The sequence below is a fragment of the Grammomys surdaster genome, unplaced genomic scaffold (assembly GCF_004785775.1).
Source record: "Grammomys surdaster isolate TR1022 unplaced genomic scaffold, NIH_TR_1.0 1162, whole genome shotgun sequence".
In the NCBI taxonomy this organism is placed as follows: domain Eukaryota; kingdom Metazoa; phylum Chordata; class Mammalia; order Rodentia; family Muridae; genus Grammomys; species Grammomys surdaster.
Window position 1 is genome coordinate 389,981 of NW_021605581.1, and position 15,969 is coordinate 405,949.

Below are 15,969 nucleotides of genomic sequence, written 5' to 3' on the forward strand. Positions count from 1 at the left end.
TTCCCAGCACCCACAGTGGCTCACAACCATCTATAACTCTATAGTGCCATATTCTGGCTTCCTTGGGCACTGCACACATATGGTGCACAGATAAACATTCAGATAGAACATTCATATACCTAAAACAAGAACAGAAGTCTTTTTAAAAATTAAGTACAAAAATTCCTCATGCAAACACCCTTGGGATGCCTGCCCTAATTAACACAGTTACAATTCAATCCCTGTACTTAAGGCTCAGGAAACATTGCAGAGGAAGGGGTGGAAAGGCTGTAAGACCAAGACAATTGCTAAGAGATCTTCCAGAGGGACGGAGAGAGAGAAGACACAAAGAGTGTGGGGGGTGGAATGAATCTGAGAGGAATTAGAGGGCAGTGAGGTGTAAACATAATCAAGATATGTTGTATAAAATTTTCTCAAAATTAAAAATATTGTATAAAATATTCTTTATTATATGCATTACATTTATAAGACATAACAATTATATTTGAAAACATTACTATGTATTTACTGGCTGGGTTAGCTATATGTACCTCAGTTTAGATGACTGGAATATTAATTTAGTTATATATGACTTAAAATCATCCTGGGTTAAGCAATTAAAGTTGGGCTCCATTGGAGACATCACTGGGGTCTAAGAGATTTTTCATCCCAAAATACATCCTGGAGTGATGCATTTTTCCTCCCTAAAGCTGCTTTCATCCCTTCTGAGGCATTTCTGTCTTCAAGAGGAGTCATTTATCTTATCACAAGCCAAAGGGGCTATTAAATTTTATCTCTATACCTTTAACTGCACTTCTGGCATTGAAATAACATTTAATTTACAATCTTTGCCCAAGTAAGATGTAAGTAATACTTATGGATCTGTGATGGAATAGTTTATTCCCCTTGTTTATGCTCAGAGATTTCCCTAGGAAGGACCAGACTAGATGAAGGCTGGGCTACATCTCTCCTCAGCCATTTTTGCTGGAGTACATTCAGATGGAATGCCACTGTCCTACATTAAGAGAATTTTTATACGTATAAAAAAGTCAAACTCATTGGTCTTTCCGAGTCTTCACTTCCTCACTTTCATAGACGCTTTTCATCAGAGCCACTGGAGATACCCATTTCCAAGGTCACGTATATTGCAGTCATCACTAGAAACTGTCCCACTTTCTAGGTGACAGATCAAATGTCTCACCCTCCTAACAGTCTATTCAACTCCTTTACTTAGCTGCCTTGAGGCCCAAATGTCATCAAGTTCATGTCTTCATCCTACCAAGGTTCACTTTACAGTCTCATTCTTCCTTTCTTACTCTCCACAAGCACTAAGGTCTATATTTATAGTTACACGTGTGATTTACAAATCAGGGGAGGGCTGGTGAGATGGTTCAATGAGCAAAGGCACCTGCCAAGCCTGAGGACTAAGTTTAACCCTGGAAAAACTTGGTGGAGAAAATTAATCCCCAGTAAGTACACACACACACACACACACACACACACACACACACACACACACACATTTTGAGATAAGAGATCAGAGGATAGCAGTATGGAATATTTAAAAAAAAAAGACAACTGAAGAAACTACAAGCTCGCTCTCACTTGATTGCTCTCTCCCCACCACCCCCACCCTCTGTGTTTGTGTGTGTGTTTGTGTATCCTGTCATGTCTATAGATTGAGAGAGAGAGAGAAAGAGAGAGAGAGAGAGAGAGAGAGAGAGATCCTGTTTTAGATTTTCTGTTGTTGAAACACTACGACCAAAAGCAACTTGAAGAGTACTTTTCTTAACTCTTCCATATCACAATCCATCATTTAGGACAGTCAGGGTAGAAACCCAAGACAGGAATCTGGGTGCAGGGGCTGACCCAGAGCCCATAGAGGAGTACAGCTTACTGGCTTGCTTAGTTTGCTTTCTTATAGCACCCAGGACTACCAGCCTAGGAATGCTCCTACCTACAATGGGCTGGGCCCTCCCATATCAGTCACTAATTAGGAAAATTAGGCTCGCCTGCAACCAGATCTTATAGCCATTTTTCAGTTGAAGTTCCTTTCTCTCAATGACTCTTGCTCATGTCAAGTTGACATAAACTAGCCAGCACACACCCAAAGGACCCTAAGCACACAGTAGACACACTTACGGATCCATGCTAATCACTGCGCTATTCACAATAGCCAGAAATGGCACCAGTCTAGACACACATCAATAGATGAATGGAGAGAGTAGATGTGGTGCACATGCGCAATGGAAGTCTACACAGCCAGAAAGAACAGCAAAGTCACGACAACTGCAGGAAAAAGATGCGCTGCAATGCATTAAATAAAATAAGTAGGGGGTGGGGAGAGCATGCTCTCAGAGGCAAGGGAGAGGGAGGATGGGGTGAAGAACTCTTGGAGGGTGGGCCAGAAAGGGGGGCAACATTTGGAATGTAAATACATAAAACAATTTTTAAAATTAAAAATATGAGGCCGGGCAGTGGTGGCGCACGCCTTTAATCCCAGCACTTGGGAGGCAGAGGCAGGCAGATTTCTGAGTTCAAGACCAGCCCGGGCTATAAAGAGAAACTCTGTCTCGAAAAACCAAATAAATAAATAAATAAATAAAATTTTCTCTTATATGTGGAACTTGGATTTAAAATTGAGAGAGAGAGAGAGAAAGAGAAAGAGAGGGGGAGAGAGAGAGAGATTAAAAGAAACTAGAAATGGGGATCATGAGTGAGAGAAAGAGATCTTAAAGGAGGTGGGAAGCGGTATAATGGAATTCATGTAATAGAATTAATTCACAAAGGGACACTAACTGTGGAGGGCAGGAAAGAACCGGCTAGACCGGAGCTATAAAGATATCATGATGAAACTCATTAATTTATACCATAGCCTGAAACATTAATTGAAAAACTCACTACTTAAAGCAGTGATATTCCAGACACACAATAGGAGGTTCAGCAGCTACCCACAGATACAGTTCTCATCAAAGCTCCAAGATTCACTCGAATATCCTGTCCGAACAAGTGTGAAGCATTTGTTGGCTCGTACACCCACTAAGATCCCTCTTACATGTCAGTTATCATCCATGTCAGCTCTTCCTCTTGTAGTAGGCAAGATTCCTCCAGCTTACTGCAGCAGGTGTGGAAGTGAACTGTGAATTCTTCCTACAACTCAGTATGGTAGTCATCCTGAGAGTTCATTCCTCCTGATGATAATATATTTACTTAAGGCATCTTTTCAGTGTTGTTATAGATTTAAATTACTAATTCAGGATCCCCTTCCTCATATTTGTTCAGATCATCCAAATACCTAGATGGTTATAGGATCACAGTAGATTGGAAGTGGGGCTGACTTGGTGGTGCATGCCTTGAATCCCAGCAGGCAGATCCGTGAGCTTGAAGCCAGCCTGGTCTACAGGGGGGGGTTCTAGGGCAATCAGGGCTACACAGAGAAACCCTGTCTCAAACAAACAAACAAACAAACAAACAAACAAACAAACACCAACAACAACATCAGTAGATGGTAGTGGAACTGAATTGAGCATTAGCCCATCTGAGAGATGGCAAAGGCCTTCACAAGCACTGGTTTGTTTGTTGTCTGTTTGGGGGCCATAGTTTTGCTATGTAGCTTATACTACACTAATCTTTGTGTTAATCATCTTGCCACAATCTTACAAGTGTTAGGATTACAGGTATGTGCAAGTTAGTTTTTAAATTTTTTCATTAATTTATTTATTTATTCACTTTATATCTGATACATACTCTCCTCCTGGAAAGAGTAGGTCCCCCTGGGTATCACCCCACCCTGGCATATCAACTCACTACAGGACCAAGAACATCCTCTCCCACAGAGGCCAGACAAGGTGGCTCAAGAGAAACGGGATCCACACACAAACAAAAGATTCAGGGTCAGCCCCCACCCCCACCTCTCCAGTTGTTGGGGAACCCTTATGAAGACCAAGCTACACACCTGCTACATATGTTTTGGGGAAGGTTACGTTCATCCCATGTTTGCTCTTTGGTTGGTGGTTCAGTCTCTGGAAGCCCCCAACGGTTCAGGTTAGTTGACTCTCTTGGTTTTCTTGTCATGTTCCTATCAGCTTCAGATCCCTCAATTCTTCCTCTAATACTCCCTAAGTTCTGTCTAATGTTTGACTGTGTTTTTTTGTGTGGGGGCTGCATTTGTTTCTATTGGCTGCTGGATGGAGCCTCTTAGAGGTCAGTTGTGCTAGATGCACATCTGGAAACATAGAGTATCATTAATATGTCTGGGATTGGTTCTTGTCTATGGGATGGGTTCCAAGTTGGGCCAGTCATTGTTTGGCCATTCCTTCCATCTCTGTTCCATCTTTGTCCCCACATATCATGTAAACAGGACACATTTTGAGTTGAAGGTTTTATGGGTGGGTTGATGTTCTTATCCCTCCCCTGGAAGTCTTGCCTGGCTACAGAAGGTGGCCACTTCAGGCTCCATATGCCCCACTTCTAGGAGTCTCAGCTAGAGTCACCCCCATAGACTCCCTGCCCCCACCCCACCCCAGGTGTGTGGCACATTCTAGAGATGCCCCTCCACTGCTGATTTCCATCCTCCCTCTCCCTACACTTCTTTGTCCCCACTACCACCACCCATTCACTTCCCCATCTCCTCCCCAACTCAATTCCCTCCCTTCATACACCTCTGATGTCTATTTTATTTCCCCTTCTGAGTAAGATTCAAGCATCCTTCCTTGGGCTCTCCTTGTTATTTGGCTTCATTGGGTCTGTGGATTATAGCATGGATATTCTATACTTTATGGATAATATCCACTTATAAGTGAGTATATACTATGTATGTCCTTTGGGGCTGGGTTACCTTATTCAGGATGATATTTTCTAGTTCCATTCATTTGCCTGTGAAATTCATGATGTCCTTGTTTTTAACAGTTGAGTAGTATTCCATTATGTAAATGAATCATATTTTCTTTATGCATTCTCCAGTTGAGGGACATCTGGATTGCAAGCTGTACTACAAAGCAATAGTAATAAAAACTGCATAGTATTGGTATAGAAACAGACAGGTTGGTCAGTGGGATCGAATCAAGACCCAGGAATAAACCCATACACCTACCGATTCTTGATTTTTGACAAAGAAACCATGGAAAAGGGAGAACATCTTCAACAATTGATGCTGGTCTAACTGGATGTCAACATGGAAAAGAATACAAATAGATCCATATTTATCACCCTGTGCAAAACCCAAGTCCAAGTGGATCAAAGACCTCTACATAAAAGTGGATAAACTAAATCTAATAGAAGAGAAACTGGGGATTAGCCTGAAACTCATGGTACAGGAGACAACTTCCTGAAAAGAAGACCCGTAGCTCAGACACTAAAATCAACAATTAATAAATGGGACCTCATGGGCTGGTGAGATGGCTCAGCCGGTTAAGAGCACTGATTGCTCTTCCGAAGGTCATGAGTTCAAATCCCACCAACCACATGGTGTCTCACAATCATCTGTAATGGGATCTGATGCCATCCTATGGGGCGTCCGAAGACAGCTACAGTGTACTTACATATAATAAATAAAAAAACCTTTGGGTCAGAGCGAGCGGGCCTGGAGGGAGCAGGGCCAGAGTGAGAGGGAGAAGGGAAGGGAAAAATAAATAAATAAATAAATAAATAAATAAATAAATAGGACCTCATAAAACTGAGAAGCTTCTGTTAGGCAAAGGACACCATCAATAGGACAAAACAACAGCCTACAGAATTGGAAAAGATCTTCACCAACCTTGCATCTGACAGAGAGCTAATATCCAAGATAAAAAAAAGAAGTCAAGAAGTTAGATACCGGCCGGGCGGTGGTAGCGCACGCCTTTAATCCCAGCACTTGGGAGGCAGAGGCAGGCGGATCTCTGAGTTCCAGAGTTCGAGGCTAGCCTGGTCTACAGAGTGAGTTCCAGGACAGCCAGGGCTATACACACAGAAACTCTGTCTCGAAAAAACCGAAAAAAAAAAAAAAAGAAGAAGAAGAAGTTAGATACCAACAACCCAAATAACCTAATTAAAAAGTGGGTACAGAGCTAAAGATAGAATTCTCAACAGAGAAGAGAATCATAGTGAGACCCTGTCAATAGATAGACAGATAGGATAGATAGATAGATAGATAGATAGATAGATAGATAGATTGAATGAATGAATGAATAAACAGACAAATTAGTTTTTCAATGCAGGGTTCCTCTGTTTGGAGCTCTCTTTATGGCCCAGGTTGGCCTCAAACTCAGAGACATAATTGTGTCTGCCTCCCAAGTGCTGGGATTAAAGGTATGTGTCACCAATGCCAAGAACTGGAACCAGTTTAAATCAGAGCTGTGGTTCCAGCTTAAGCTGTCTCTGTGAGGAATGGGAGGTTACAAGCACTTCACATAAAGCCTCAATGGTCGATCTCCAAATTCTCAGCTGGAGTCATTGTGGAAAATTCCAGTTTTGACAGTAAATTTATGACCAAGTTAATCTATGTACTTTACTTTAATGTATCAAAAGATTCTAGAAATCTTTAAAAGAGGAAACAATACTGAGGACCAATTGAATGTTTAGTGGGTAAAGATTTGCTCTGCAAATCTGAGAACCTGACTTCAATTCCTGGATCCCACATAAGAGGACAGACTTCTGCATGCACATACTGACAAAATAATAAACTAATAAGTGTTTTACAGTTAAGAATACAACATGAGACTGGAGAACTGGCTCTGTGGTTAAGAGCACTCATTGTTCTTATAGAGGATCTAGCACCCATTTGGTGTCTCACAAAAATTTGTACCATCAGCTCCAAGGGATTTGACAGCCTTTCCTAACCCTTGTGAGCACCAGGAATCTACGTGGTCTACCATATACATAAACAAAAGTAAACCAGTCATACTCATGAAATTAAATAAACAATTAAATAAACATATATATATATATATATATATATATATATATATATATGTATATATTAGAGAAATAGAGTCTGGAGAGATATCTCAGCAGTTAAAAGCATTGATTGCTTTTCCTGAATTCAATTCCCACAACCATCTGTAATGGGATCTGATACCCTCCTCTGGTGTGTTTGAAGACAGCTACAGTGTACTCATAAATAATATTTATTATATAATGTATATATTTTAAACATTTATTTATATATGTTTATATATATAATAAGAAAAGCAGAAAGTCTTGTATCGGACTCTCCTGGATAGATTGTAGATGTAATCATATAAGCCCTGGCTCCAACACTGTAACACACACAAACACAACTTACATCCACCCTAGCTCCTCCCACATTGGTGTTACAAGTGTGTGTTGTCATACTCACCTGCAGGTCCAAACTGCAGGTCCTCATTCAAGCAACAAGCACTTTACCCACTGAGTCATCTCCCTGGTTTCATCACAACTGTCTTCAAAGTCATGCCTTCTAAAGACCTAAAGACCTTCTGTCACCTCCCAGAAGTGCCAAGCTGGGGGCCAAGATTTTAATATATGGAGCTCTGTGGCTCATCTAAGGCCCACATTATAGCATGTATGAACATGTATTCTAGACAAACCAACTAAATTATGTCTATAGAGAAACAGAAATCAGTCTGTGATGTGTCTAGACACCACCTAGTAGGAGCTCTGCATCAGAGCTACAACCTATTGACTTTCAGATGCCAGCAGCATTCCTACTTGTGGATTCTGCTAGAAGAACAAGGAGCAGCAAAAAAGAAGAGGAGGAGGAAGAGGAGGAGGAAGAGGAGGAAGAGGAGGAAGAGGAGGGAGAGGAGGGAGAGGAAGAGGAAGAAGAAGACAAAGGAAAGAAAGTTCAGTCACCAATAGTTTAACGGCTACTGGTTCATTTGTCTATAGCAGAGCTGGTAGCACAGATCAACAAAGTCATGTAGGAACCAGGATCTTTTCCACTTTCCCTTAGCATCCAGACCTTCCTCTTCACAAGATGGTTGTCATAATACATTTCGAGTAGGAAGAGAAAAAGAAAGAAGGGTAAAAGACAAGCAGCTGAGATGGCTCAGTAACTCAGAGCACTGGCCCCATCTTCCTGGTTACCCAGCTTCAATACCCAGCACCTACGTGTCAGTTCACATCCTATTGTAAATCTGATGCTCCCTTCTGGGCATCTGCCTGCACCAAGCCCCCAAAAGGTACTCAGATGTAATGCATTCAAAATACCCAGATGTAATGCATTCAAAATACCCATATGCTTTCTCTCTCTCTCTCTCTCTCTCTCTCTCTCTCTCTCTCTCTCTCTTTCTTTCTTCCCTAATTTCTTTCTTTTTTCTTTTCTTTTTCTTTTTCTATTTTTGAGACAGGGTTTCTCTGTATAGCCCTGGCTGTCCTGGAACTCACTCTGTAGACCAGGCTGGCCTTGAACTCAGAAATCTGCCTGCCTCTGCCTCCCAAGTGCTGGGATTAAAGGAGTGCACCACCACCACCCGGCCAAAACACCCATATGAAGAGGAGAAAAAGAAAGAGAAAGAGGAAGAGGAGGAGGAGAAGGAGAAAAAGAAAGACAGACAAAAAAGTTGTCATTCCTTCATAGAAAGAAACAATCTTTACCAAAAAAGCCACTCCTATGTCTCAGAGTATAGAACTGTCACTTGGTTACCCTTAAATGGAGGGGTCCTGAGAGGTCAGGGAGAATGATGTGTTCAGAGGTGAGGAGGATGATGACAGGTGGGTTGAATCTGATAATTAGGGGGGTCTCATGCAGAGTTAGCTGAAGTAATTGTTTCGTGAGAGTCTGCAGCATAGAAAGTGTATGAAGGTTAAAGATAGTCTTGTGGACGAGAAATGATGGTAGAGTGCTGTTTTGGATCTGTGAAAAGGAGAATGATGGTAGAAGCAAAGGAGCATAACCAAGGGAGTTCTGATTATTTAGCTTTAGGACTGTGAACACTCAAATACATTTGAAGACCGAGGAGTAGAAACAGAGTGGGGTGGTGGTGGTGGTGGTGGTGGTGGTGGTGGTGCATTCTTTTAATCCTAGCACTAGAAGGCAGAGGCAGGTGGATCTTTGTGAGTTCGAGGCCAGCCTGGTCGACAGTGCTAGTTCCGGGATAGCCAGGGAACACAAAAAAAGTCCTGTGTCGACAAAACAAAAACAATAAATGAATAAATAAATGAATAAATAAATAAATAAATAGAAGAAGGAGGAAGAAGAAAGAAAAAGAAAGAAGAAACAATTGTAGAAGGGAGACAAGATACATACCACATAAAATAAAGATTGACTGATGGGGGAGGACTAATGGTGCATGGCAGAGAAAAGAACAGTTCTCTGAAAGTCACACTTCTTCCTCCAAAACAAAGAAAGGAATTAAGGATGAGTGAGATTTTGCAAGAAAAGAATGAAATGGTTGGCAAAAAAAATTCAGTGATTGAGGATCAAACCTAGGGTTTCATGCAGGCGGGGAAGAGTGCTTACACTGAGCTATACAGCTCTCATCACAGACTTTGGTTTTATAAACGCACACCTTAAAGCTGTTGAACTTTGATTTGACTTTTAAAAGCTAAGTCATCCTGTAACTGTCTGTGTAGCTGAGGATAATCTTGAACATCTGATCCTCGCGCTCCACGTGGTGGAATTATAACCGTGGGCCACCATATCTGGTTTATGTGGAGTTGGTGACTGAACCCAGGGCTTCATGTTGCTAGGCAACTCTACCACCTGAGCTGCATCCCAGTCCAGAAGAGAAATTCTCTTCTTCCTCATCAAATTTGAGTGAAGGGATGAGAATACAGTAAGGTCTCACCAAAATTTAAATTTCGTTTTGTTTATTAGCTCATTGGTCATACACAAGCAGAGGGCAGCTATAGACCGCGAATAGTGGTAACTTGTATGAGCTTCTCAACATTTTCAATTTTTCTCAGGCTGGAGGGCCCCAAAGAGCATAGGGGTAGAACCAGGCGCAAACAGCAACAGGCAATCCTTAACAGAAACTATCAGAACTAGCTCTGCAAATTTGTTTTCTTCAGAGGAAACTGCCAACTGGACTCTTCTGAGAACTCGGACACCACGAATCCACATACAGAAGCCTGTTAGAGCCTGACCGACTTCCAAGATCAGGTTCCTAGTCTGAGGAGCCTTCGCAGACGCGTGAGAAAAAAATGACTCTCACTTCCCATTGGCTGACCTTTCTGGAGTTTAGCCCTCGAGTACATTTTCATTGGTTGCTATTGCTGTCACCGTCTTTTCGTCACACCCACTTCCTGGTCCACTTCCAACAAGCAACAAGATCTTCACTAGAAAACGCTTCTCCTGGAGTTCTGCTACTTCCCTCCCCCCCGCCCCCATCTCCTAGGCAGATGCTCTCGCCGCGCCCCTCTTGTTAGAGGCCCCACCCCCGTTTGACCAATGACCCGCCTCTAGAGCATCAGTTCCCGCCCCTTTATCTGAGACCCAGCCCTCAGCCCGAGGCAGCGGCTCTGCAAGTTAGGTTCCCGCCCCCTACCTGCGGCCCCTCCCTAACTCGTGGCCCCTCCCTCACTCTCAAACCCCGCCCCAAGCAGAACAGGTCCCCGCCCCTTGCCCGCTGTCCCGCCCCTCCCTCCTCAGAGGGCGGCTACCAGGCGGCGGCCGCAGCCGCAGGAAGATGCTGGAAGCGGGCGGGCGGGCGGGTGCCGCGTAGGTGCTGAAGGGACAGTTCCTTCGGCAGAACTTGCTCCTGAGCGCACCGGGCACGAAGGAGATGGAGACTATTTGGATCTACCAGTTCCGCCTTATCGTGATCGGAGACTCCACGGTGGGCAAGTCGTGCCTTCTGCACCGCTTCACCCAGGGCCGCTTCCCAGGGCTGCACTCCCCCGCCTGCGACCCCACAGTCGGCGTGGACTTCTTCTCGCGCCTGCTGGAGATTGAGCCGGGCAAGAGGATCAAGCTGCAGCTCTGGGACACGGCGGGGCAGGAGCGCTTCAGGTAGGGAGGCACCCGCCACAGGCTCTGGAAAGTGCTAGCGCTCGGTGCTCGCTTCCCCTTCGCCCCTCCCCTTCCAGGGGCGACTTCCTCCTCCGCAGTTTCTTCTTTCTTTAGTGCGGATTTCCTGCGCCCCCTTTCTGTCTCCTTTCCTGTCCGAAACAGAGTCGCTGGTCTTTCCCAGCTCTGTTCCTCTTAGCGTTTGGGTCCCTTTGGCTCCACCGCTGCCTTCTCCCCAAAACTCGACTTCGCTCGCTCTGCACACACACCCTGACTCAACCACCTTCCTCCTAGCACCTCCTCCCCAGCCTTGACCAAGCCTCTTTCAGGCCCGGGAAATACGCCAAGTAGGGTTTCCAGGTCTGTGAAAAATCTTTAGTTCTCAGCAAGCAGATTTCCAGCCGGCCTTACAGCCAGAGCTCCCCCGGAACGGTTCACAGCGAGATGCATGCGGTAATGGTTTAAACGTCTGACAGCACTGAGTGTGGTCATCAGAAAATTCTGGGCCATGACCCTCGGGAGTAGGTCTTGGAAAACAACTAAATGAAACATCAGAGTCACTGATACAACTAAGGGTGTGTGTTTGTGTTTAAAGGGTGAAGTTTCCTTTAAAAGTTTGTCACCTTTGGCACTTTGATGTGAAAAAGGTAATATTGAGGGTTGTCTGCAACCTTTTATTTCACTGATGGGTTCTTAACGTTCTGGTGTGTGACAACAGAAGAAAATACTTTTCTAAATGGAGAGAGCCAGTCTTAAGTAGATAGTTTCTCGCTCTGGATGTTCACCTGAAAGACTGTATAAAGTCGACCGGCCTTACAGAAAAAAAGTAAATGAAAGTGAATTTCTTGGATAGTTGAGATTAAAACACATTTAAAGTGTATTTCCAGTTTTTGAAGTCAAAGAGTACTTTATTCTAGAGGAAGGTAAGAAAGCTAATAGTGTAGGGTTTTGTTTCTTAAAAATCACAGGATCTTTGAACTCTTGTAAGCAAGCATTTTTTGTATCTCTCAGCAAGTACTTTGCTTGTGAAATAAAGAACTCCATTAAGGAACTTCACAAATATGGCTTTCTGTCACACGGCCAGCATCCATTCCAAGATAGTTCAGCCTACATGTGTAGAATGGTCAACATTCCAAATTTTGGCTTCCAGCCAGATTGTAATAGGACAAGCCTTTTAATCCCAGCACTCCAGAGGCAGAGGCAGGCAGATCTCTGTGGTCTCAAAGAGACCATTCCTGGGTCTGACACTGATTCCACTGATTCACAGAGATAACAAGGGAACCGCCTTTCTTGCTTGTATGTTAGTTTTCTTACTTTTGTGGTGTAGAGAAGCGGTAAGGCCAGCTTCCAGAGAGCTGTTAAAGGTCATCGATTGTTTAGAATCGAAGACATTTTCGTTGTCTTTTCAGTCAGCCTCCTTCAATTGAAACAGTTTTGGTTTTTTTTTTAGCTGTGCTTCATCTGTAAGATGAAGACATCTTTAATAATTTCTAAGACTCCTTTCCGTTCAACCACTCTTGAGATGGGCTACAGATTCTCCCGTTTGTGATCCTAGTCAGAGATGAACTTAGATATTTCAAGATCAGGAGAAAGAAGCATTTACTAAGAGCATTTGCTATACACTTTAAAGATAGGAAAATCTTCTTCTAATTAATTCCTCACCTTATTAACAGGAAGGTAAAGGATAATTAATTAATTTGTTAGGTTGTAAACCGTTGCTAATCAAGGGTTTTGTAATGCCTTTGAGAAGCATCTAAATAGCAGTTCATTTTATTTATACAGTATTAAAACCACCCAATAATGCAAGGACGGTTAGAGAACATTCATGATGAGTCATACTTTTGTTTTGTTTGGCTCGTTACCAGTGATACATTCCTAAATACATATTTCAGTAGCTACCTACGGTAGTTGCCTTTCTAGCATTTAGCAGAACACCTCAGCATAAAACAGCATTCAGAACAACTGCTGTTAAGTTATCCCACATCTGCTAGAAAAAGGCAGATATTTTCTTTGAATTGTGGGTCTCCTGGCTTGTCTTATTACCTTCCAGGGTACTTGAAGATATGTGTCTGTCATTATGGTCATAACCTGAGGAATTTACGGGAAATATTGTGTTAGGTTTTCTGGTGATTAGACATAAAGAGAAAAGAACCTTAGGGAGCTCGTGAGGTAGTTTGAAATATATTAAACAACAAGGACGTGATCGTCACTAGTTTTACTTTATCGTATTTAAATTAACATTCTGGTGACTTTTAACTCCCAGCATAGCAAAAGAGGAACAAGATCAGCTGGGAATGGTGACACTTGCCTATCACTCAGAAGTTGAAGCAGGAGGATCATAAGTTTAAGGCCAGCCCAGGATACACAACCAGACTTTGTCTCAAAAGAGAACATTGCTGGGCATGGTGATACAGATACAAGCCTTTAATCCCAGCATTTTGGAAGCAAAGGCAAACAGGTCTCTGACGACACAGAAAGTGGCAGTCCAACAAAATGCTACATAGTGAGATTCTTTCTAAAAAAAAAAAAAATAGAAGATAGGATCAGGATATTGATTTGATTTGATACAATACTTAGGATTCCACAAAGAACCTTCAATACGAAAGAGCCGCTGAGCTGGGCGGTGGTGGCGCACGCCTGTAATCCCAGCACTTGGGAGGCAGAGGCAGGTGGATCTCTAAGTTTGAGGCCAGTCTGGTCTACAGAGTGAGTTCCAGGACAGCCAGGGCTACACAGAGAAACCCTGTCTCGAAAAACCAAAGGAAAAAAAGAAAAAGAAAAAAAGAAAGAGCTGCTATATGTCTAGGACGTGGGAAAGGGAAGTTTAGAATTATGAATCTTACAGGGGAACTAGCCATCACCACTTTTTATAATTTTTAATATATAGGGGAAAGTTGAGGAGTAAAAGAAATAAAAACCATGTTTAATGCAGTATTTATTTGACTAGGCTTTTTTTTTTTTTTTTTTTTTTTTTTAGTTTATCGAAACAGGGTTTCTCTGTGTAGCCCTGGCTGTCCTGGAACTCACTCTGTAGACCAGGCTGGCCTCCAACTCAGAAATCTGCCTGTCTTTACCTCTCAAGTGCTGGGATTAAAGGCATGTGCCACCACTGCCCGACTTTGACTAGCTTTTTTGTCTGATTGTTTTGTTGTTGTTGTTGTTATTCATTCTCTCTCTCTCTCTCTCTCTCTCTCTCTCTCTCTCTCTCTCTCTCTCTCTCTCTCGTTCTGGGAACCCACTATAGAACAGGCTGGCCTTGAACTCAGACAGACAGCTGCCTTTGCTCCCCAGAGCTTGTATTAAAGGTGTGCACCATTATACCAAGGGCAATACAGTGTTAATAAGTATAGGAAGCACTAAAAATATGTACAAGTATTAAGTAGAAGAATATAAATTTTGATTTTTTTTCCATAAAACACATTTATGTATAAAGTGCTAATGTTTGTCCTTTATGTGTTGACACTAGTCTCAACCAAATTCACCAGTGTAATTGGTAAGAGATGTTGGGACTCAAAGTATAGGGGTCTATAGAGTAAAATTATTGAGTCATTGGTTACATCATCCTTGGGAGGGATCAAGTCATTTCTCATGGAATGGTCTTCAAGATGACTCCATGGATAAAGATACAAACCTGATAACTTATGTTTGGTTCCTGGGACCCACATGGTATAACAAGAGCACTGGCTCTTGTTGCAAGTTGTCTTCTGACCTCCATGTGGGTAATGAGATGGCTTTCCCCATAAATAAATTCATAAAATAAAATTTTAAAAGAAAAATTTAGGATAGAGAATTTCAAAAAGTAATTTCTCATGGCAACCCAAATAGTTTCATGAAAATAAGTTCTTTCAAAAGAATGAGTCCAGCCCCTTACAGCTTTCTGGCACCTTGTCTTGCTATGTGATGTCTTCCTCTCAAACATGCCATCACCAGGATGTCACCTACCATGATGTGATATAGCCAGAGGGGACCACACAAAACCCAATGTCATGCTGCTAGATGAACTGCTTTTCTTTATACTTTAGCCTCAGATATCTTGTCATAGTAGCAGAAAGTGGTCTGATATATAGGGTGAAAAAAAGCATAGTAGCAATATTGAATCCACATGTGCACCATGAAACTTGTGAATTATAAGGCAAATTTGACCATTTTTTTCCTATTGTCTGACCTTTTGGGTAGTGCAGTTATAGGCACTAATTATGATTGATGCTCAGGGAGTAATGCCTTCTTCCCTCCCTAGCTTCTTCCCTCAGTCCTCTCAAGATGTGCTTCTTGTGATTCTTTTCAAAGGATGACCTGGATAATCAAATGTGTTTAGCAATCTTTATCATGTTAGCATTCCCTTAAAGTCCCATATCAAAGCATCTAAAAAGCTAGGCGTGATGGTGATTTAAGCATCTGGGAAGCAGAGGCAGGATTGTAAGTTTGAAGCCAGAATAGGCTACCTAGCAAGACTTTGTCTCAAAATACCAAGGATGAAAGCTGTGGCTCCAGGGCAGAGTTCTTCTTTACCATTCCCAAGGCTCTAGGTTTGATCCCAGCACCAGAGGAAGAAAGCTGCTAAGAAATATTGCAGCAAAGAGATGTGTTTTATTATTATTATTAAATTAGCCAACTGACTTGGGCTCTTTCAAAATATACAATCAGGAATAACTGTTTACCAAGGAGTATAAAGAAGCAGCAGCAGATTTTTTTTTCTTTTTCTTTTTTAAGATGGGAAGCAATAGCAGACCTATTAATGAGTTAACTGACTAATTAACTTAGCAAAAAGCTATAGGCAGTTAGGGTCAGTGAACTCCTGGTCTCCTCCTGCCTCCACTTCCTCAGAGCTGTAGTTTCATGTGCATGCTGCTGTATAGCCAGCCTTTTTTAAAATATGGGTGCTGGGGACCCAACTTCAGATCCTCATGCTTACAGAGGAAGCATTTTGCCCTCTGAGCCACTTCTGCACCCCTTTCCTCTGATTAGCCCTTCCCAATGTATCCCCTTTTTACAAGATCCAGGATACATTTACAGGACACATATGCATTAGTGTGATATGGAGTCATGTAGATAGGGCTGAAGTATAGCTTCAACCATAGATG

The 15,969-nt window shown here is 42.5% G+C and overlaps 1 protein-coding gene across 1 annotated transcript in view; it reads left to right on the forward strand.

Annotated features, from left to right (window-relative positions):
• Window positions 1–10,612: 10,612 nt before the first annotated feature.
• Window positions 10,613–15,969, forward strand: part of Rab39a (RAB39A, member RAS oncogene family) — a 20,663-nt gene continuing 15,306 nt past the window's right edge. Inside the window, exon 1 of the mRNA XM_028783620.1 lies at window positions 10,613–10,891. Within this exon, the coding sequence (XP_028639453.1) occupies window positions 10,665–10,891 (227 nt within the window). The 5' untranslated portion in view covers window positions 10,613–10,664. The remainder of the gene's footprint in view (window positions 10,892–15,969) is intronic.